This window comes from Chenopodium album, chromosome 14 (assembly GCF_948465745.1).
Source record: "Chenopodium album chromosome 14, dcCheAlbu1.1, whole genome shotgun sequence".
NCBI lineage: Eukaryota > Viridiplantae > Streptophyta > Magnoliopsida > Caryophyllales > Amaranthaceae > Chenopodium > Chenopodium album.
The window spans coordinates 2,701,981-2,725,596 of record NC_137847.1 but is presented as its reverse complement, the minus strand read 5'-3'; the positions used below and the strand labels follow the sequence as shown (position 1 = coordinate 2,725,596).

At 33.4% G+C, this 23,616-nt stretch overlaps 1 protein-coding gene and 1 long non-coding RNA gene across 2 annotated transcripts; both read left to right on the top strand.

Annotated features, from left to right (window-relative positions):
- The first annotated feature begins 942 nt into the window (after nucleotides 1-942).
- Nucleotides 943-4,141, top strand: LOC145578549 (uncharacterized). Its single transcript, XR_014098883.1, has 3 exons — nucleotides 943-1,178; nucleotides 2,589-2,660; nucleotides 3,746-4,141. It is a non-coding gene; the product is annotated as an uncharacterized LOC145578549 (long non-coding RNA).
- Nucleotides 4,142-13,418: 9,277 nt separating this feature from the next.
- On the top strand, nucleotides 13,419-20,725 carry LOC145579839 (uncharacterized). Its single transcript, XM_081637121.1, has 7 exons — nucleotides 13,419-13,753; nucleotides 14,084-14,460; nucleotides 14,668-14,853; nucleotides 16,024-16,122; nucleotides 16,470-16,541; nucleotides 16,658-16,771; nucleotides 19,231-20,725. The coding sequence occupies exons 1-7, from the start codon at nucleotides 13,537-13,539 to the stop codon at nucleotides 20,476-20,478; spliced, it is 2,313 nt and encodes a 770-aa protein (XP_081493247.1). The 5' UTR covers nucleotides 13,419-13,536; the 3' UTR covers nucleotides 20,479-20,725.
- The last annotated feature ends 2,891 nt before the right edge of the window (nucleotides 20,726-23,616 follow it).

Below are 23,616 nucleotides of genomic sequence, written 5' to 3'. Positions count from 1 at the left end.
GTATTACATTGCAAAATAACACATTGTCTTTAATGCCTCTTGATTTATGCTTGTAAATGTTAGTCGATTATAATAGAGTTTTGTGATTCACGAGAAAAATACACTACAAAGAGACATATTGTGTGATTGTCTATAAGAAAGGGCAACTCGATGAGATGTGCCTAGGTCAATTTGTGTTGATCATTCCATACCAATAAAAATCCCATGTATTTGGACATGATTTTACTCGAATTAAAAGGTGATCAAGTATTATTTTTTGAAACCATGTAGTAGACTTTGTGATCTTCAAATTCTTTACCTAATGTGTGACAATTTACTAGCAAGCCTTAGATTATGTATAGCTGTAGGCTCATCTGACATTAAAATGTATTCTATAAATAGCTTATCACTTGCTTTAAAATTCTAAAAACCACATGATGTGATTTTATTTCTTATTTGGTCTAACACTATAAGTGTATGTTTGTATTTGTTCTACATGTTATAATCAAATATAAATTCTTCCACCACATCTGATCCAATCTTAACTCCATCCGATCAAATATTTTTTCAGAGCCACTCAAATCTACATGAGTACTCCTATCTTAAAGTTCAAACAATTTAAACTACTTACTTCACACACTTCTTCTAATCAAACATAGCCACACGCAAGATATAGTCAATTAATTAACGTGTCGGGTCAAAATGTGCCCACAATTTGTTGTCTCAAAAGATTTAGGCACCTTAAAAACACAACAACTACACCACAATGAGCCCACATAATACCCAAGACCAACAATAGCCCATTTCTCTTACATCTATAATAACCCTTACTAAAATATGAGAACTTCTACTGTAGCTTAGCAATAGTGTATTCCCCAGTATACCCTTAATTCGTGAAAAGACTTGTCTGCCCTTGGTCCAATTGGTGCCCTGTTTCTGTCATCTGCCCCCAATCTCCTTTATCCCGAATTTCCTCCCATCCATTTCTTTTTGAACCTCTGTAATCTCTCATCTCTTTCATGGAGTGTACCATTCATCTTTCTTTCTCTCTCCCTTGAGCTATGTCCTTAAGACACATCTACTCTGCATAAGGTACTTTTAATTCATTCTATTTAATCTCTAATGATGAATTACTGAGTTTCTTATGCTACAACAATGGACACGAAGCTTATGCTGCTCAACTCAAGCGCTCCCGCAAGGTTTCCCTCTTTCTATCTTCCTCTTCTTTATTGTTGTTTTTCCAACTTTATGATTTTAATATCATGATTTTTGCTTCAATTTTTTTAATTGATTTATGTTAATCTGATAGGTTAGCTAATTGAATTATGCTAATTATGAAACAAAACTTACTTTGCTTTAATTCAATTAGCTGATGTCAAAATCATCCACAAATTTAACACCCACTATTCAAAAAGATTAAATTTGGGGTCTTCATTTTTTTTAATTTTAGGTTTTTTAACGTTGAATTTCTAGGTTTTCTGAATATTTTTTGATTTTAATTGATTGTTATTTTTTTGGTTTTTTTGGGTAGAATTTCTAGGTTTTCTGAATTTTTTTCGATTTTTATTCATTGTTATTTTTATTGGTTATTTTTTTCAGTTCAATTTCTAGGTTTTATGAGGATTATATGAACATTATTTATAGATCAATTTGAGTAATGAGATGTGTGCATTTTCAAATGAGGGTAGGACTGATTATAGGGCTAGAAATATAATGATTGATTAAGACAAGAACTAAATTTTCAATTACTACTGTAAATTTTCAATTATATGTAAGTATGTATGGGTTGAAAGGAGGGTTTGCATAGAGAACATACAGTATAGTGGTTTGTCAGTCTAAGCTTGATTGCCGAATTTTTTTTACTAATACCAATAGCATAAGCCTAATTGATGATAGAAATCCTTGGTTGAATTTCCTTGAAGACATAAATTCTGCTTCTTTCACAGAATTATGACTTTGTTATGCACTTTGGCTTAAATTATGAAGCTACATTTCATTGAAATTATACAGAAAGGAAAGAAAGAATGTAGCTTTTCTAGCTTATAGTTTTATCTACTTATCTTGGATCTGATGATGTTGAAGTAAGCCTCTTATATTTTCATTTGTTCTTATTGTGTATTTTTTTTTTCCTAAATGGGTGTCACTCATGCCCTGTTAACTAGGGGGTGCTGGTTTTATTGGATCACATGCAGCACTAACACTATTAAGACTTGTATCATGAGACAATTGTGGTATCCTCTCCCTTTAATCATCCTTACTGTCCACTAATCTTTCTCATGGGAACCTAGCTGCTGCAACAAATTTTTCTTCAACCAGGAAAACTTCAGTTTGTATATGCTCATCTGGGTTGCTGTTACTCAAAAGTGTTTATTTGAAGTACAAATAAGATCATCAGTGTAAAATTAAGGCATGAATTCAGTACCTTGTGACTGGGATCAGGACAAGAGGAGTAGTAACATGCTTTCGTAATACAATTGCTTTAGGTTTTAAGGTTTAGGTGCTTTTTTAGTGTAGTTTGATCTTCAGATTTGATTATTATGTTTTGTGCATTAATTTTAATTGTTTTTGTTGTTGATTTTAAATCAAAGTTGTATTCTTTTTCATTTCAGAGTGGCGAGTATAAGATGTATCATTGTTCAAAGGAAAATATCTGTAATTATAACTGGCAAACACTTTCAAAGGTGACCTCCTCTTTAGTTAATCCACTTTTAAAGGACAAGTAGAAAATATATATATTATAAGCATGTAGAGCATGAAGGTAATTTGAGATATTTTTTATGACTTACTGTTGTAGTAGAGTCATTTTTGCCAGTATCATTGCATCACTCCATTAAAAAATATCTGTATATTGTTGATGATGTGAAAGATAAATTGGCTTTCCTTTTTCTTGTTGATTGGTAAGTCTTGTCAGCTAAGTGTTTAGTTATTAGGTTTATGATGCTCTTTTTAGGCCCTTGTTAGGTTTTTGTTAATTAAATTAGTTGTTGGTAGGATTATCAAAATATTGATAAAAGATTATTGGAATGAAGATCGATAAAAGATTATTATGGTTTGTTAGCTCTCCCAAATGGATGTAAGAAGTATCATAATTACCTTTTCAAATTATGACAGTTTCTGTTTGATGCATGCTATAGACTTCAATATTAGGAGGAACTCCGTATTTTTGAACTGAATACTTGACTTTAAGTCTATAAAAAAAGGTTTTTGTTATTTCTGAAAATGCCTAGATATATCAGTTTTGATATTCTGAAAATGCCTAGATAAATCAGTTTTGATATTTTGAATATGCCTAGATATTTCAGTTTTGATATTTAAAAGTGCCTAGAGATTTTGAATAGATTTTAAGAAATGCATTCAGATTAAATTTATGGAACCATTGGGTGAAGATTGAAGAAGTTTAAAGGCGTTGGAATTTTGAAATAATTTGATTAATTTAAATTGTTGGGTTTTTTGGTTTTTATTAATCAATGCATGAGAGTGATTATTTAAGAGGATTGGGGTATTATTCATATCTGAACTTCTTAAGAGGATTAAGTTAATGTTGCAATTTTATTCTGTAATGCAACACAATGAGAAATATAATGACATTGTCTTCTAATGCATGCTCTATATATAGTATTTGTAAAAAGCCAACTTTACATCTTATCTTTATATTTATATTAGTTAATATGGGACAGTTGCAATGTATGATTTCTTCACCTTTTTTTTTCAAATTATTCGACTGCATTCGAGTGCCTAACCAGGATTTTATCTTGCATTTTGACAGTATTTCGGGCAGTTTGGGTTCATTATATTCGATTGATGGGAAATGCTTTGGTGCCATGTTGAGAGAGTAAGCTATGTGTTTGTGATTGGATTCGTGTTCATCACTTTTTTGAGTTTGATATAGTAAACATGTTTGTGTAACAGAATTTTACATAGGGAGAGTTTCTTGAATTTATGTAACAGTGTATGATTTCTTCAATCTTCTTGCTTCTATATTCAGTTCAAGAAGTCCTTTGTTGGTTTAAAATCAAAGGTGCTAATGGTAGTCGACATTAGAAATATTAATGCATCCTTCCATTTTATATTAATTTGTATACCATGCACAAGGTGATTCAAAGTTCCCATGTAATAAAGCTGAGATTAGCAATATCAGTTCAGGCCGATGAATGTTTGATTTTTTTGGGGAGAAATGCCCTTTCATAAACATGGCATTTGCTTTGGCTACTTTATCTTGCATTGTCAAGAAAAGAGGATGTAATGCAGAGTTATTTTTCTCTAGAATGATACTTCATCTTGCATTATGTCTCTTCGATGGTGCAGAATAGCTTCTCTCAATTTTTCAAAGGTTGATGATAAGTTGATAATGGCACAAACCGTTTTATCAGAGGGGTAGGCAATAGTTTTCCATGCTATTAGTGGAGATTTTGGTAGATAATTCAATTCATAACCATATTGATGCTACAAACAGCGTTTATTAGCCTTTTAAACCTAGGCTTAATTCAACCAATGTAACATACTAATATTGACATTCCTTTTATCGGTTTGTTTTTAATTTGCCAGTTAGCCTTATTCCTAATTTATTTACATTAGTTCACGGTATACCAACCCTTTTCCAAAATATAAACTTAGTATCTTTTAAAATACTTTCCTCCACTTTTACTTAAATGTTACATTAAGTATTATGTATTGTCATTACGAGACTTTACTACGCTTAAGTAACCCGTTAATAATTTTGACAAATATTAAAAATTGCAAATGCACATCTATATCTATATCTATACTTCTATATCTATACTTAGTATTTAAAAACACAATCCACAAATTTTTCATACGACACATGTCATCATAAGTCACTATTCACTCATTACCACATATGACACATGTCATCTCTCCTTAATCTTTTTGTTTATTTTATGCATTCTATAGCTTGCAAATTCAAGTAAAAAAAGTGTTTTATTTCCACCATAATAAAATCAAGTTGAACCAATTAATACACATCACATAAACATATGAATTATAATAATAAAAAAAAAAATGTCTTTTCAACTCTTAGACATAATATATAACTTAAATCAATATGTCATTTCATATCCCATGATCTTTATGTATATATACCTAACTAAATTCCTTCATCTTCTTTCATAGTTCTACCCTCCCTCATTTTTTCCTTTTAAGTTTTAGCAATGAAACAATTCTTCGTATTTCATATCAAAAGTTTCAACTATTGAAAAACATACCTACATATGAAATAACCAAGTAACACCCCGTGCATCGAACGGGCCAAAAGACTAGTTACATTAAACACACTAACACTATTATAAAAAACCGTTTCACCTAGCCTTTTTAAACTCAGATATACATTAAATACCGTACTAAGGATTAAAATTTACACGTTTTATACTTCTCGTTAAATTTCAAAAAATTGGGGGGGCATCCGCATTGCGGGCGCTCCAACAACTAGTTTTTCTAAAAATATAATAATTAACTATACTACGAATTGTTGATCTGAAGAGGATTTCTATGAAATAGTAAACGATGTACTTTAATGGTTAAAGTTAATTGTATTAGTGTCAATTGAAACGCATCCAGATTGAACATTGACTGGTATAGTAAAAATTTTCCGCATAATCGAAGGTAGCAACTAACTCTAGTAATTTACATTTTTATATTAATATTGAAAAATTAAAGTGTTGATTTAAAATTTTATACGCAAATAACGTCGTTACAATCAACATGAATAACATTGTTTGGAGAAGACCGGCATGAGAGGTATGGTAATTAAAATTCGACCAATCCAGTTCTACTCAAAATGTCATTAGCTTAATTATTACCCATCAAACTTCGTGGTTTTGTTTTTATTCTCCAATTTCAAATATGCTATGTCTAATAACTTGTATACCTGAACAAACTAAAAGTTGTAGTTCATGATGGTAAGTTGCACCAAAGTGGAGTGTAAACATCTTTTACACACAATCAAAGTATGACAAATGGACAAGTTACATCTTTTACACGGCCCTCAATGTATGGTGTTGTGTTCAATTAACGGTTAGCAATTGAGATACATACCTTCTACTGTCATTTGATGTAAGCCGTCGATCAATTTAATGTGACGGCTCGCAAAAGTCTTAGCAGCTGCACACGAATAACCACTTGCTGGTAAAGCCTCGGTATTATACGTTTCAATTTATGAAATCATCACATTTTGACAACTATACGTTTTAGATGAAACAATGGAGACACATGTTGAGGTGCAATTAAATCAAAATTTCTAAAGTAAAATTCGTTCATAATTTGCAAGTTAACATATTAGCAATCAAATGAAATCATTTGGTAAAATATGCAAAATTCTATATAAGTAAAGTGTACCCTTTGGAGTGACTAACTCCACGGATGAAGTCATAGTAAATTGAGCATAATTTAGACTTAATAGATAAAATTAGACAAATTTACATCATTTAGGATTGATTAAGGTCAATTTAGATAAATAACCATTTAGGCCAATTTACACCACAATATGTAAATGTTGGACTTATCTTCAAAATTTATGTGCTTTTAACTAAGAAAGATTTAACAAATCTCTTCCACCTGATTAAATATCATTGTAATGGTAGCAGCCTTGCTATATTACAAATGCAATTAATAAATTATTAGGGAAAAGGCGTTGAAAGTGAAAAACGTATTTTACGAAGTTTGTGTACCGTAGATCAATGAAATAGTTTGTCTGATTCTTTTTACTCGCAACTTTTGTTTTAAGACGCATTTTAACAAAGAGATTTAAGAGTGGGAACATAATTTTTCTTAAATAAACCTGGTTCACAATAACATTATTGTGGACCAAAATCTCACGTGCCAATTTACTCACCCAAGCTTCTTACAAAAATTGCTCCAGATTACAACCACCTATTTCTTTCCTTTATTTTGCAAGAAGCGGACACTTTCTCTCTCTTCCAACTTTCCCTTCTTGCATTTTCTCTTTCTTCAGCTTGAATTCTACAATGGCGAGAACCCGTGGAGGTGGTACATTTCAACGAAAACGTGGCCTTCGTTCTTCGGCTACAAAAGTCGACAAACCACCACCTTCTGATAATTTTTGAATGAATTTTTGTTTTGCGATGTTCAATTGTTATTTCGTTCGATTTTGATTGTTTTTTGTTTTCTCATTCAATTTTATTGATAATGTGTTGTTCTCGATGATGATTTGTGCAATTTTGAGCTGATTAATTGTTGTTTTTCTTTAATTGAAACTATTTGTATGAATTTTTGTTTGAATCTTTTTTCGTATTGAAGATTATTTGAATATCTAGGGTTTATTCGATGTTCGATTGTTTTTTATGTTTATTGTTCGATTGAACATGTAATATCCCGTATTTTTATACGTATTTTCCTAATTAATTAATTATTATTTTCTAAAAAGGGTATTTTAGTAATTTAACTTACTATTTAAATCTTGGAGCCAAAACGATATTTGAATTTTGGCGCCAAAAGTATTTTAAAAACAAATTATTATTTTGGATAAGATTTATTATCCATTTATCCTATTTTAAAAACCGGATTATTTATATATTTTGGATATTTTAATTAAGGCAAAAACTATATTTTATTATTATTTTAATAAGTCCGAAAATCCCATTTATTTGGCTAATAAATTTTGGATTTTCCTAAAAGAAAATATGATTTTATTAGTTAAATTATTTGGTGAATATTTGGTATTTTATTATTTAATTATTTTTTACAATAAATATTATTTACACAATTATTTTAATTACTTAAAACTAGCAAAATAATTTCCTAAAGTACTAAATAGGAGGGCCGAAAATATGAGCTTGGGAAAGCTCAAAAAATTTCGGCCATCCCATGTAGATTTTGGGAAAAATATTTTGGTAATTTGTATTTTTAATTATCTCCTTAAAATCTCCTATTTTCCTTAATTCTAATTCTCCATCTTTTTAATATCCAATCATTATATTTCCTTTCCATTCATTCTTCTTAATTATTCCCCAAGTAATTCCAATTTCCTTAATATTTTTCATGACAAACATACCTTCCATATTCAATTATACACAATCTCTTCAATATCAAAACTTTCCTTAAATCTTTACTCACTTCTCTAAGTAATCCCTTAAACCCTACTTACCATGATTCTTCCCAAATTCTCTTATTATAATTTTTGCATGAGCTAGCCTATAAATACCCCTCCATACCTCTCACATTCTTCACACCAATTCTCTTCTTTTCTTCTCCTCTTTTTACACAAATCATCCCATTTATCTTTGAAGCCAATTTTCAGGAACTTCTGGTCAGTTTTTGGGGTATTGCTGTTTCACAAAAGATTGTTCCTCTCAAAAAATCCTTGAGGTTAGGCTCAAGAATCACCCAATTCGGAGTTATATCGAAGGAGTTATAGCCTCTGCAAGTTCTGCCTATTCTTTCCAACGAAAATCCAATTCTTCTCTTTTCCTTGGTTTCTTATCTTTTCTTTGTCTCTTCTATTATTCAATTATTATTATTATTATTATGGGGGATTTATAAAAATTATTATGAGTAGTTTTAATTATATAAAATTAGAATTTTAATGATGTTTATGAAAATTAATTTATAGTTGGGGGGTTTTTAATTTCATTATTTATGATTATTTGTTAACCTTATATTAATTAAGGTTATATTTATTTGTAGGGTGTGTTCGATCAAGCTACTTGAGAGTTCTTTTGAAGTGTTTTTGGCTAAGCGAGGATTAAGGTACGTTAGGTGGTTAGATACCTTGAAAAAAAAAGATTGATTTGAATGAGCATGTTTGAATGATTTTATGGTGATTGAATTAAATTGACTTGAATTATGGTTTATGAAATAAAAGTATGTTTAAAAGATTGGTTTTAATAATTAAATTGGAGTATTGATTTTTTTATAACATGTTTTGATTAATTAATTTATTATTCATGTTTAAAAAGGATTGGTTTTGAAAGCTTGTTGGATTTATAAAAAAAAAAAAAAAAAAAGGGAGTTTGAATTATTATTATTAAAGGTTGGAATTATTGGATTTAAAGAGGATTTATTTAATCATTGAATTAAATTTATTATTTATGCTTTATAAGCATGTTAGTAATCCCACTATGCGGATTTGGTATTTTGATAAGGCCTTGGACTTTGTATGACCGGGTCTTTCCTCAAGAATAGCCTTGTAACATAAGGAGACTAGCTTGGGGGGTGTGCACACCTGGGAGAGGAATTGGTTAAATTGGTTTGATTGGTTTTAAAATAATTGGAATTGGTTTTATTGATTATTGGGATTTGAATATTGAGAATTGGTTTTGAATCATGAGTTTGGAATTACTGGATTAATTATTGGAATTGATTTCAAAAGCATGTATGCAAATAAATTGAGTTTAATTATCTTGCACTTACCGTACTTAGCATATTTGCTAACCCGTATTTCTTATTTGTTTTGGTTCGCCTTGTTTACCGTAATGGTAAGCAGTGTTATTTCAGGTGGAGGGAATAAATTGATGCATTGGAGTCCCGGGATTTGGTTTCACTAAGTTAGGAATCGTGGTCTTTGTATCTATTTTTGAGTACTCATAACATTGGTTTCTATTCATAGTTATTATTAATAAAGGAGAGTTTTGAAGTTTCCGCTGCAAAGTATTGTTTTGTTAGTAAGTTGAGTAGCCTTGCGTAATCACGCGGCGGTAATACGCCTAAGTCTATCTCTACAGTATAATTATACGTATTATACTAGTATTTCCGTAGAGGGAGATTTGGGGGTGTTACATAACACATAAAACCTAATAAATGTTTGATTGAATTTTGTTTTTATAGTTCAAATGATTGTTTAGTTGTTTGTTTTCTCGTTGAATTTTGATAGAAAATTAAATTGATGATGATTTGTGCTCGATGATGTTACTCGCCTTTAATATGTAATATGTAATGGTTCTGTTTTTTGTTTTGTGTGTTGATTCCTTTGATTCCGTGGAATTGTTAGTATACTGTAGTCTGTTGAACTATATATGAGGATGAAATTGTACTGATCGGTTGATTTTTGGTATTGGATTTTAGAGAGTTAGAGTTTTGGTGATTTTAGCAGAATGTGCTTGTTTTAAGGGATGAAATGATGTGAACTTGATTAATATGCATTTTAAGATTCTTCTATGCTAATTGCATATTTTCAATCATGCTCCTTAATTACATCTCTGCTATTATATTACTCTATGTCTTTGTTGCGCTTTATGAATCGAGTTTTTGTTGGCTAGCTTTGGGAGCTATTGTTAAGTGATGAATTGTCACTTGCCTCCTCACCAACTTGTCTCTTGAGTACCATCACTACAACTAGATTAACTAGAGAAAAATCAATAGCAGGGTATTAACCAAAATCTGCTAATACTTGCATGTTTTATAGAGTACGAGGCAATAATCAACCCCCATGAAAGCGCGTAGAAGCTTCACTAAAATACAAAAGTTTCATGTATACTAAAAGTAGAGCAAAATTATTATCATTTATCTAAAACTAATATGCCTTAAAGTCCTTACTAAAGATACACATGGTTGATACTACAATATTTATAATGCATGTTAACTGTTAAGTTTTCTTTTAAAGTAGCATTGCTGATTATTTTTGGTTCTGTTTATCATATATGCTGCGTAAACATGCACTTTACAATGACATGTCACGGTCTTAAATTTTCTGGTCACTATTGTTTCAGTAAGGTCACTATAATTTACATTTTGATTTCTTTTCTATAAAAATGGTGCCAAAGGCTTGAAGAAGAATACTAGAGCTAAAAAGAAAAAGAGTGTTGCTGAAGAAGATGTTTCTAGAGAGGTTCATGAACATTCAGTTCCTGCAACTGGTTCACCTTCATCTCGGCAAAAGAGAACTCTTGAAGATGAACCCGAACCTAGCGTTGAAGCTACTGCTCTTGTTCGTGTTAAGAAGCCAAGGATAAGAACGAAGAAATCAATAGTTGAAGCTGGTGGTGATGTACCTACGTAAGTAACTTTATTTACTTTGGAGTGCTCTCAAAAAGTTAGATTCAACATGCATGTTGGTGTGACTATGCATTATTATTTTTATTTTGCAGATTGCGGCCATTTAAAACTAAATGTAGGCCTTTGCATTTGGTTGACATGATGTCTGAGTTTACTTATGATCAAAAAATTTCTGTAAATGAAATCGGTTTTGGAGGGTTGTTATCATTGAAGTTGAAAAGGAATCCTACTAGTATGTACAGGTGGCTAATTGATTCTTTTGACTGTGGTAGCTGCATGTTTTCAATTGATAATAGTAAGGAGTTTGTGGTGAGTGAGTATGATGTGTATGATATGTTTTGCCTTCCTTTGAATCCCAAAAATGTTGAGGAGATACCTCGATCTGCTAATAAAAATAATCCTGACTTTGTTTTCAAACATAATTGGAGGTTGAATTTTGGGTTAACAGATGAAAATGACCAAATTCCACTTAATTTGTTAGAGGATAGAATACCTACTTTAGGTCAAGGTGGAGATGAGTTTAAGCAACTCTTTGTTATGCATGCAGTATCCACATTTTTAGCTCCTACTTCTAGCAGAACCACTGATCTTAGGATTGCCAAGGCACTTGATGATGTTGGACAAATTAAGAATTTGAATTGGTGTAAATATGTTCTTGAAAAACTGTGTGAAGGTGTCAAAAGTTACAAAAAAGGAGAAATTCAGAACTGTTGTGGTTGTATTTTGATGTTGGAGATTATTTACTTCTATAGGTTGAAATTTAGGAATGTTGAATTAAGTACTTCTTTACCCTTAATTCAACATTGGAATGATGAGTTGATTAGGGACAGAATTAAGAAGGAAAAATTGTCCAAAAGTTTTGGGTGTGCAATTTTACTCTCTGATATGTATCCTGTTAGTGGTAAACTGAAGTTTCAGGATGGTCATGTGGATACTACAGGGGGAAGTATGGGGAATGTTGATAATGTCAGGGGGGGTAATGACGTACCTGGTTAATAAACCCTAGAATTGATTAGAATTAGAAGGAGAGAGTTGAAAATTCGAGCTCTAGGAAGGTTGTTAATGGCGTCGAAAATAAGGGTTGGGAAAGAAGTTAGTAGGCTGTGGCAGAAGAGATATTAGTAAGCATGGGAAACAAGTTAGTGGGCTGGGCTGTGTTTTGCGGCAATTGTCACGTGGGACCATAAGGTCCACCCAAGAATTTTTGTTTGAACAAGCAAATTAGGTTAAATTAGAGTTAAGCATACAACAAGTGATCAAGTTTTTGTTTTTTTCACCCTTTGGTGATCAAGTTTTTTTTTTTCACCCTTTGGTGATTGAACCCAAAATTCAGGCAACTTAACTCACCTGTATTGCCTTTAACTCATCTTTAACCCAAGCAAATACATAATCACCCAAAATTCTTAATGTTTAATTGAAAAAAACTTAAATTTATACAAATTAATTCTGGAATTTAATATGAAGTATTTAACCAAAAAAAAAAAAAAAAAACTTAAACTTATACAAATAATTTCCCAAATAAAAGTTTTTCGAGTAAAGCGTAGAAAGTCATCCATAAATTTCCCAAATAAAAGTTTCCAGAGAAAGAAAAAAAAAACTAATCTGGATGCAAAGAAAATCAGAGAAGTTGAATCAGATGGCGAAAAAGAAGATTAATCAGAGAATTTATCAATCATTAACCGACTAATCGAACGGCTAAGATTGCATCTGCATCTAACCATAATCAAGAATGAGATTACATCATCAATGGAGGTGGAAAGATGCTGGGGAGGGGGAGGAGGAGGAGGAGGAGGAGGAGAGAAAGAAAAGGGGAAGAAGGTAAGCATGGAATTAAAGATTGAAGCGTTATCAGATTAAACCCCAATTTATATTTTGATGGATAATCAATTGATCATAGAGAATTGTGTGGGTTTGGTTATGGAATTCGACCTTTTCAATTTTTTTTAAAGGATTTCGATTTGTTGTTGATGAACCCAAAAAATATTTCGATTATTGAAGTTGTTGTTGGTATTGAATATTGATATGTTTCTTGGGATTAAAATGGATGAAAAAAGTGGTCATTGAGGTTAGGATGAAGGTTGTGATCAACTGATCATGGAGGAAAACGGGTGGTAAAAAAAACTAAATTAAAATATATTTTTTCGTGCTATTTTTCTATTGGTTAACTACAAGTGACTAAGTTTTTAACCAAGGTGATTATGTTTATCTGACATGTCACTTAGATTTTGCTGTTTTTATATTTTTTCTGGTCGAATTTAATCCTACAATCACCAAAAGGTGAAAAAAAAAACTTAATCACCAAACGGTGAAAAACACTAAAACATAATCACCAATCTTATGCTTAACTCGGTTAAATTAGGTTACTAGCATTAAAATTATTTTACCTAATTTGCTAGTTTCACTGAAAATATCTCATTTTATATTTATTTATTTTTAAAGTTTTTTCATAAATATAAAAGCATAAATAACTCCACTCTACCTACTGACGCAATCCTCTTCTTCTCTCTCTATCTTCTTCCTCCGAACTCTGTAAACCCTAATTCTCTCTCCTCCCTAAAATCTTCCTCCATTTTTGTTCTTCAAGATCCGTCAATGGCGGAAGAAGAAGCTGTTGCTGTGCTCTCTGAAGCTCCTATCGATCACCACCACAAACGTAAGCTCGAAGATATGGAGGAACCTTCTCTTGACGAAGCGGCGCCTGATTCTACTGCCGAGCTTGATGGCGAACACAACGAAATTGTTGACGCTGAAAATGGCGGCGAAGAACCTTCTAAACGCCTTCGTTTGGATGAACAACCTGATTCTTTAGGTTTGCCTTAGTTTCTCTCTCTCATTTCCTTTTTCTTTATTGCTTTGTTTTTCGTGTTGAGGAGTTTTGTTTGATATGTAATTTTGACATTGATGATGATCAATAGCAGATTGTTTAGGTTTGATTCTTGCAAAGAGTATTGTTTGAAGATTTGCTGGATTTTTCTTTTGATTGATGTTTTTGTCGAAAATGAATTTAATCAATGTTATTTTGTGCTGAGTTTGAGTTAATTTGATGATGATATTAGAATGTATAATATGTAATATGCTCATATATTTTGGAATTGATGTTTTTGACATTGATATCTTTTACGTTGTTCGGGAAATACAGCAAGTGAGAACGGACACAAGCGGGAGGATGAGAATGGGAATGCTGTGGTGGATGCCGGAACCGAGGTGGCTGTTGAGAGTACCGAAGTGGCTAATGATGATCAGGAAGGTGGCGAGGAAGGCACTAAAGAGGTGGTTCCTGAAGAGGTTACTGAAATGGAAACCGCGGTTGCTGAGGGTGAGGAGAAAGTTGATGCCAAAGATGGTGATTTGGAAGAGAAGGATGCTGAAATACCTTCATCTGAGAATGTTGCGAATGAAGGTGCGGAAACGACTGCCACTGAAGGTGCAGAACAAGGTGATGTTGCGACTGAGCAACAATATACTGATTCTGGTAGTAAAAGCATGACTCGGAGGATTGAGATTCCGAATAATAAGGTGACTTTGAGTAGTAGCACTTCTTTGTAGTGTTTATTGCTTCCTCCGTATTATTTGACTGAAATGAGTGATCATGTTTTAGTATTACTGGAATGAGGTTGGTCATTATTTCTTAATTTTACCTAAAAGAGTATTCAACTCTGGTAGGAGTGATTGAGAGCAGTTAATTTGGTGATGAATTTCAATTATGATTCTGCAATGTTTCAGGTTGGAGTTCTTATTGGAAAGTCTGGAGATACGATAAAGTACCTACAGCTGAATTCAGGGGCCAAGATTCAGATAACAAGAGATGCAGAAGCTGATCCGCGATCTGCAACTAGGCCGGTTGAACTTGAGGGGACACTTCAAAGTATAAACAAGGCCGAGAGTCTGATAAAAGATGTTATAGCAGAGGTATGGTTGTTGCAAAGATTATTATGTTTTCCTTTGTTTGAGTTTTTTTTAATTTTATTTTTATTGCTGCCATGTTTTTCTAGTTGTGTTGTATGCTGACTATGTGAACCTAGTTGCCAACCAAGATCCTCTCCCGCCATGTCCTCTAATCAAGTGCTACATCCCTCGGTGATAGTATGCAATATATTATTAATTTTTCTGAACTCAGAAATATTGTTGAATATGTACGAAGGTGAATTATTTGATTATAAATAAAATTGTTATTGATGATTAGTTGTGAATGTAATTAAATGGTTTTTTTTTTTTTTTTGGTATCTTGTAGAATTTAGATACAATATATTATAGGCGTGTTTGATTAGATAGATACCATATAGCACTAAAATGGAGTATAGATTAGCGTTTAAGTTCTTTACATGTCAAATAAAAAAGTTGTGGGTTCAAGTTTTTGTAGAGTCATTTTTGTTATAGGAAGAGATTGCTGAAGTTACATCATCTAGGATGCAGAGCCTTGTCATCTTTACAGAGGGGTGACATGTGATCACGTAGAATTTCCTTGCTTTGCGGTTAAGGAATAGCATAGATTGAACTTGGAAGCCCTTGTACTTAATTGAAGTTACCTGAACTGATGCAATTTTTTCCTGGCATTTGAAGATAAAAATAACAAGGCCTTATATTTGTTTTTTAGAGGTTGTATTGATCAATTTAGCTTTTTAATGACAATCATGGTAAAAGATTCTGTAATCTAGCAGTTTGTGTGAGCTCAAAATTGGAACTGTAGAAAGTTGCATTTAGTCATGATAATGCACCTACACTGGCATTACTATATTCAAAGAAGCCCCATCTTTAGGCTGGATAAGGATGTTTTATTGGCTTTAATATGATATGTGATGACCACTGACTGCTGTCCAGTAGATTAGTAGCTGAGACAATTTCGCAAGGCTGTTTAAATTCAGTCCGTCTAAAGCCAGAGAATGGTTGGTCTCATCTGTTGGAAATTGGCAATAAATGAAAGTTTAAGACTAATTGTAGTTTGTGCATGTGTCAAGTTGCTATGGGTCTTCTTTATGCGCTCCTCTCATATTTGTAGGTTTTTTATTTATTTATTTATTTATTTTATAAATAAATTATTATTTTAACTCTTTATGTATATATATATATATATTTTTGCAGGCTGACGCTGGAGGCTCACCATCCCTTGTGGCTAGAGGTTTTACTGCTGCTATTACTTCTGGATCATTAGAAATTGAGATACCTGTTCCCGCTGACAAAGTAATTTAAGCTTTACACTTTTTTTTTTTTTTTTTTTTTTTTTTTTTTTTTTTTTTTTTGTAGTTCTTCACTGTGTTACTACTTTAAGATGAATAATCTATGTAAAAGATATTCAATTTTGAGTTGTCGAAAGCTAAGATTGGGAAATGATAGCTTGTGAAATCTATGTAAATATCAAAATGTGATAACTCTAGTTTGATAAGCCAACCTGAAATTAAACTAAAAAGCTAGCATATTGTAATTGAACTCTAAAAAAACCTATGAATTTTCTCGTGTCAAACTGTCTCAAGTCTGCCGGGAGCCTGGGATTCTTGCTTTCTAATTGAATACTCATTTTTGTCATGCAGGTTGGTTTAATCATAGGCAGGGGCGGAGAGACTATTAGGAATCTGCAGACAAGATCTGGTGCACGCATCCAGGTACCTCACATAAACATAATGGATGAATGTACTGATTAAGCGTATCTTTTTCTCATAACTTGTATCTCCAATAAAATAGCAGTGTTCTTAACTGTACCTCTAATTGTTGCTTGTAGTTGATACCACAAAATCTTCCTGGGGATCAATCTAAAGAGAAAAAGGTGAAAGTTACTGGTGACAAGAAACAGTTGGAAGTAGCCCGGGAACTCATAAAGGAAGTTATGAATCAGGTATTTATGGCCATGATCTAAATATTTTGTTTACATAATTATTTAGGAGCTACTATCTTTGTTTTGGGTGTTTTTGGTTCAGTAACCTAGGTTTGAATGTGCTTTCTGTTCTGTCTCCATATCTACGTCATTATGATTTATGAGCTAAGATTATGTATGGCTGGCACTTTTGATACTAGTGTTTCATATTGATTTAGGATAGCATGTCACTCTTGAACCTGTTATTCTTGTTGGCCCAAAACAATAGTTTTCTATTTACACAATGAATTGTTGTGGCGGCTTCCTTTAATGTTGTGAATGTCACAAAGTTTTATTGATTGTGGAGTCCAATTCTAACGGTCAGTTGAAACATCTGTTTTAGTAGTTATTGGAACATATGCTTCGGTACTGATGCACCCTTAGGCTCATGTTTGTTCATTTGAGAGAAGCTGGGCTTTAATTTTCTTTTTGCTTTTTACACCTAAAGGATGTCATACTATGTAGCATATATAAGCTGACAACTTGACATCAATTGCCTCTGATGTAAGCTTGCTTGACATGCTGACTTTCTTCCTTTTGCCAACTATGATAATACATCTTGCTGGTCGATCCAGTTTTCATCAAGAGATATACCTTTTCTTATCAAAATATAAAAGATATCTGAAGGTACATCTTATTGGTAGAAACAATCCTTTTGGCATCGTATTTGTTCTCTGTATGTATACTTGCATTAGCCAGGTATAATCCATTGTTTTTGACCTAATGATCTATCTGTAGTTGCATTATCCAGGTATAATGTTTTTGACCTAATGATCATCTACATTCACTTATAGTTTCCAAAAATTCTTTTTTGGGGTTTAAATTTGAATTAATCAAGAAGATTTGTCTCTGCAAGAGCCTAATTGCTACAATCTAGTATTATACTCAGTTTGAAAACTACCATACAAGTAAAAAACCTTCTCTTATGAATTTTATTATGATTGTTGTAGTGCTGTAGTACTCTTAATCCAGTATGTTGCTTTCTTAGAAGCTTCTAAGTCTTGTATGAGATTTCATGAGTTGTTGCTTTTGAAGCTTCTTCATTTTTTTTTTTTTTTTTATTTTTTATGTCGGAGAATGTTAACTTTGCTATGAAGAGGTTGTATTGGTTTGTGATGGGTAGCATACATATCTTAGTTGGCACTTGGATAGCTGACTTGTTGATCTTTCATTGGGAGGAGGGGGGTGTTCACTATGCAGTAGTTTATCCTGACTAGAGAGAGAGATCTATATGAGTGAGATTTATGAGAGTTCTGCAAAAATGATACATAATCCATGCCAAGGTCACTTGATTCAACTGGAAAAATCTTGTATTCCATTCATATGTTAAAAAGTTCCGACTGCGAACTGGTTGGCTTTAAAAATGCAGATATGGCTATTGCCTTCCAAATGCGGTCAGCATTCGTTTCTTGGTGTATCAGTAGGCAACCAAATTTCAGTGTCATCCACCGAAGAGAGGTATCAGGCGTTAAGTCTCGCCATTGCTGGATTTTACTAGTTGGTAAGATTGCTTTGAGACTTAGAAACTGGAAACAATGATTTTTACCAAGAGAATGTTATGTAGAACTCAGTGTTCTATGGTGCCACATGTACTAAAACATGTATTAATAGAAAGCAATTCTGACTGATGATCTACCTGTTTGTATGGATGAGAGTTTTGAAATACAAGTTCCATTATATATGAAAGATCAGAATGTTTCACCTGTTATCTTTTCACTTTTCCTTTTCTCAGATTGTGGATGCATGTAATTTATCATATGTATCAGACAAATACTTGAAGAATGCAAGGCATGCAGATTTTAGTTTATAGAAATGTATTTTCTTTTTAATTATTTCCTCTATGTTTGGGCCCAGCTTGCTGCTATCACTGCTCTGAATGAATCTCTGATTTTCTGCTAGTATTGTTCATGCCTTCATCATAGTAAGTTACTCAAGGTGATAAGCAGTGGAGAACATGTCTACTTATTTCAACTCCTGTTGTGTTGATATTTTCATGGTTTAGCCTCACGGATGTCAGAGCTTGTCATTATGCTACAACTGATAGTTGTTTATGTATCAATTATTTGAGTATTCTTGTGCATGGAGGGTTCTTTGAGAAATTCAGTCATGAAGGCATACCATTGCACGCTTTTTTTGGTATCTTGTGTTTTACTTTCATGCTATAAAATATAAATAATTGTTGTAGGTTTAACCTTTTCCTGTCCAGGTGATTTTCATTCCTGTTTAGTTTCTTGAATTCTGCCATTGCTGTTGCTTCATGCTCTTTAGTTTCCGATTCTGGGATGTGACCTATCTTATCGTGCTTATTTCTTTTCAGTTCTGATATCACTTGGCAATTTGCTATTATTATGGGTTTTAAGCAATTTTCAATGTCTATGTGTTAAGACCTTGATTTTATGAATATATATAAACTATTAATTCTTTCTTCTCAATTTTCCTAGATGCCTGGGAGGCCATCACAATTCTCTAGCAATAGCTATAACCAGCAGGGTTATCGTCCTCGTGTACCTGGCGGTGGTCCTCAATGGGGTGGTCGTGGCCCTCATGGCGGTCAGTCCATGCCATACGACTATCACCAGCGAGGTCCTTATCCTTCTCAAAATCAGCAATACCCACCTCAGCCTTATGGAAATTATCCTCCACAGGGCCCTCCAAGAAGCGGCTTTGGTTCTTGGGAGCAAAGACCACCAGCTCAAGGACCACCTTCTCATAGCGGTGGATATGATTATTACGGACAAGGACATGGAGCAAATGCTCCGGCATCTGCTCCACACTCTACACACATGCCAGGTCATCATGCATCTGGCCCACCATCGATGGCACCACCTCATTCTCAAGCAAATTACAATTACCCCCAGCCTCGAGGTGCAGAATATGCTCACCCTACTCCTTACTCCCAAACTGCACCACCTGCTCAAAGTTATGGTCATGGGTATGGAGAGCCGAAGTATGATGCACAGGCACCAATGCAGCAGCAGCCTTATGCTGGACAAGGGTATGCACCACAACAAGGCTATGCACCTCAACAGCAATACAATAGGCCACCACCCTACGGCATGCCATCACAGGGTGCCCCCCCTCAGGGTTATGCCCCTCAAGCAGCAAGTCAGCCTGCAGTAGATACACCTTACCAAGCTCCTGTTTCTGCAGCTCAGCCTTATGCTCAAAACATGCCTCCACAGCAGCAATATCCACAAGCACCTTATGGTTCTGCTCCTGTAGCCAACGATGGCTATAGTCAACCCCAACCTGCTGCAGCAGGCTATCCTCAGCAAGCGGCCCAGCCTGTTCCTGCTTATGGGCAGCAAGCCACTGGTTATGCTCAAACTGCTGGATCAACCACCGGTTATGGTCAATATCCACCAACTGCACAAGCGAGCTACAATGATCAAGCTGCAGCTGCTAGTGCCGCAACCTATGGGTATCAGGGCCAAGTAGACCCATCAGCTTATGCTGCAGCGGCGGGACAACAAGCCTACAGTGCCACACCTGCAGTGGCTCAAGGCTATGCTCAACCAGCTCCAACTCAAACTGGTTATGACCAGGCGGCAGTGGCCCCTCAATCTGGTGGTTATGCTACTGCTCCTGCTGGCGCTCCTGTTGCTTATGGAAAAACCCTGTCACCCCAGCCTCAGCCTGGTTATCCACAGTATGATGCATCCCAGCAGGTGTACACTGCACCTCGATAATTTTATATATAAAACTGTGATGATGCTGATTCGATGTAAGGAAGCATTTGCTGATCCTATCAATTACAATTAGTTGTAGTTTTCTGCTGTTGAGAGGGCTCGTAGTATTCCCTAGCAAGTAGAGTTTTAAGAGAAACTGGCAATTTTGTGTAATTTCATTCGCTAGGATATTAGGGATGTTGGAACCTGAAACCCATTTGACAAAATCAAATTAACTTCTATGTATAAGGGTTTTTCATTTTCTTTACCTGAGAGATTACTTTCCGATATTACTGCCTGTTTTTTTTTTTTTTTTTTTTTTTTTTTTTTTTTTTCTCACTTACACTCAAAGACCTGGTTAGTGGCTAAGGGGAGAGCAGGGCATCTCACTTGTTTATACGAGAGTGGCTTGGGTGATATCTTGTGCGCTGGGAAGCGCCGTGGAACTAACCTAGCAGCACCAAAACAAGGGTGTTTGTGGCTTAGGTGGGGGCAGTTTGTCATGAGTTGGTAGTTGCCCTATTGCCCTGACACAACCAGTCCCATATGAAGCATTTTGAACTTCCCTATGCCTGTGTGTTTTACTGATGCAATGTCTTGGTGTGAGGTAGTGACGCTGCGTGATGTTCCCTCTATATTGATGTTTGTTTCGCATATGGAGAAGGTTGGTCTGATAGAGCCTTGAGGAGATTCAAGAGCCACACTATTGATGTTTGTTTCGCATATGGAGAAGGTTGGTCTGATGGAGCCTTGAGGAGATTCAAGAGCCGCATGGGGGCGATATATTAGGGAAAAGTAGACGGGGAAAGTTTACCAGAAAATGGATAGGGGTGAATATTTTAACTAGTAAAATGAGGACCAGCGCAAGTAATTAGGACAAAATGATTAACCAAGGCAATATTTTCTTCGTAATTTTAAAAGAATATGTAGTTAGTAATATTGAACAAAATTACCTGTGAGATTGTAACAGCAACAATATTTTTTCATAGTTCTAGTTTTGCAGAGTCCACCGAGTCATCTTTTCATGCTTTGAACATTCTGTACTAAAGTTCAATCGACATTAGTTACATCAAACCAAGATTTTTAGACTGAAGTATATGATTTATACAGAGTATCTATTTTATGAGACTCTTACTTCCCCTATTATGTTTAATCTATTCACTAAGGACATGTTCTGATTTGCTGAGCTGAACTGAACTGAACTGTTTTATGAGAAGGAAATTAGAAACGGAACTCAACTGAACTGATTGGAGCTGAACTGAACTGAAATTAAGCTGAAGAGGACAGGCCCTGAGACTTCTTAGGTTGGCTAACACAAATTTAATCATGAATATTTTGATTACACGAAGTATTTGTGAACTTCCATACACATAATTATTTGTAAATAAATCATTAAAGGATATTTTGTTTTTTACATTAGTATAATAATAAGATTAGTGTGAGATATGTTAACAGTGAAAAAAGTTATAAAGGAAAAAAAAAACAATAATTTGCTATAGGTAAAAATATTAGCATACTTCTTTTTCTCTCTACCTCTTCTTTTCCCTTTTTCTTTTCGTCTTTCCTTGACAAGTTTTTACTTGATAGTCTTTGTTGCATGGAAAAGCAAGCTGGATAAAAGTGAAGTCCCGTTCACTTTGTTTCATGTTTCCCTCTTTTCAACGTTAGTTAAGAATTTTGGTCTCCTGATTGAGGAATTTGATAGGTACTTACTTTGCTAAGCAAAAGCCCATAAGTACTGTCTAAAGGGTACAGCCAATCTAATATCACGACTACTTATTGATAACGGTTATGATATACTCCGTACTTATATACTCCGTATGCATTAAACATTAAATACATTTATCGTCTTTAATGAATGAAAAACTATCAAATTTACGGGGTGTTATATTTTTGGATATATACTCTGTAGTACCAATGCTTATTACGGAATAATGAAAATAAATTGTCAACAGCTAACCGCTATGAAAAATATCTAGTTTAATCAGAAAACCCGAAGTAGACAAAAAACAAAAAAAAAAAAAAAAAAAAAAATTAAGGCAAGGATATAGTCAATTTCTTGTAGGAAAGTAAACAGCATTTGGGGGAGGTAAGCTTGCTTAATTGCTTGGATGTGAGGTAAGCTAGCTATTTTTGGTAGTCAACCTACATCTAGATTGATTGATTTCCCAACTCCCGGACTAAGAAACTGTCTTAAATTGATCGTGTGATGTCTTCTTCAATCTTCACAGTCAAAATTAAATAAGGTCATTTTCTTTTAATCAATAATTTAGATTACTACTCCGTACTAGTTTTTTCAAAGTTTGATAGGACATTAACACGTATATCTGATGGATAAGCTTGAATTAGTTTTATACTCGGTTTTTACTACTAAAAAAAAAACGTATATGTAAATGCAATACTCATATAAATGACTAAATATTACTTCGTAACATATTTACAACCAGACGATGTAAGTCAAGTCATTTTATGCTAAGCTTTTCCCAAAAAAATAAATAAATGCTAAAGCTATGTATAAACAAAAGACTAAAAAAAAGAAATGCTAAAAAAAATGAACACGTCATTCATTCTCTTATAAAATCTCAACTTAATATCAATGTATAAACAAAAGACTAAAAAAAGAAATGCTAAAAAAAAAATGAACATGTCATTTATTCTCTTATAAAATCTCAACTTAATATCAATTTGAAAGACTTTACTGCTTATATGTTCTTTTTTAATTAACCCTAAATACTTGTTCAATAATGACTGATAAGTTATTACACATATCCTTTTCCTTCCTATATCATTTTTTGGGTGAAATTACAATGAAATATTAGAGTTCAATAATAACTAATAAGTTATTACACTTACTAAAACTTATTTTAGTTATAATTTGAATTTGGGTAACTCTTATTAAAACTTATTTTTCCAGAGTTGAACCTATCTGAACTTATTTTTCCTGAACTAAACTTATCTTAACTTATTAAACCTGAAATAAGTGAAAATAAGATGAACATAACATGCCCTTAAACGAATTCTTGATCACTTTTGCTAAAAGAAAAGAGCTTTCCAATCCATCAATATATTTACTAATCATACACCAATTAATTTACTATTTAAAGATAACACAAGCAATAATTTAGCAACTGAATTTTAGGGGAGAAACATGAAGCATGA

Coding starts and splice junctions, on each gene's coding strand:
- LOC145579839 (XM_081637121.1), top strand. CDS start 13,537: ATGGCGGAAGAAGAAGCTGTTGCTGTGCTCTCTGAAGCTCCTATCGAT. Junction 14,461..14,667: donor TTGAGATTCCGAATAATAAG/GTGACTTTGAGT, acceptor GCAATGTTTCAG/GTTGGAGTTCTTATTGGAAA. Junction 16,542..16,657: donor GATCTGGTGCACGCATCCAG/GTACCTCACATA, acceptor TGTTGCTTGTAG/TTGATACCACAAAATCTTCC.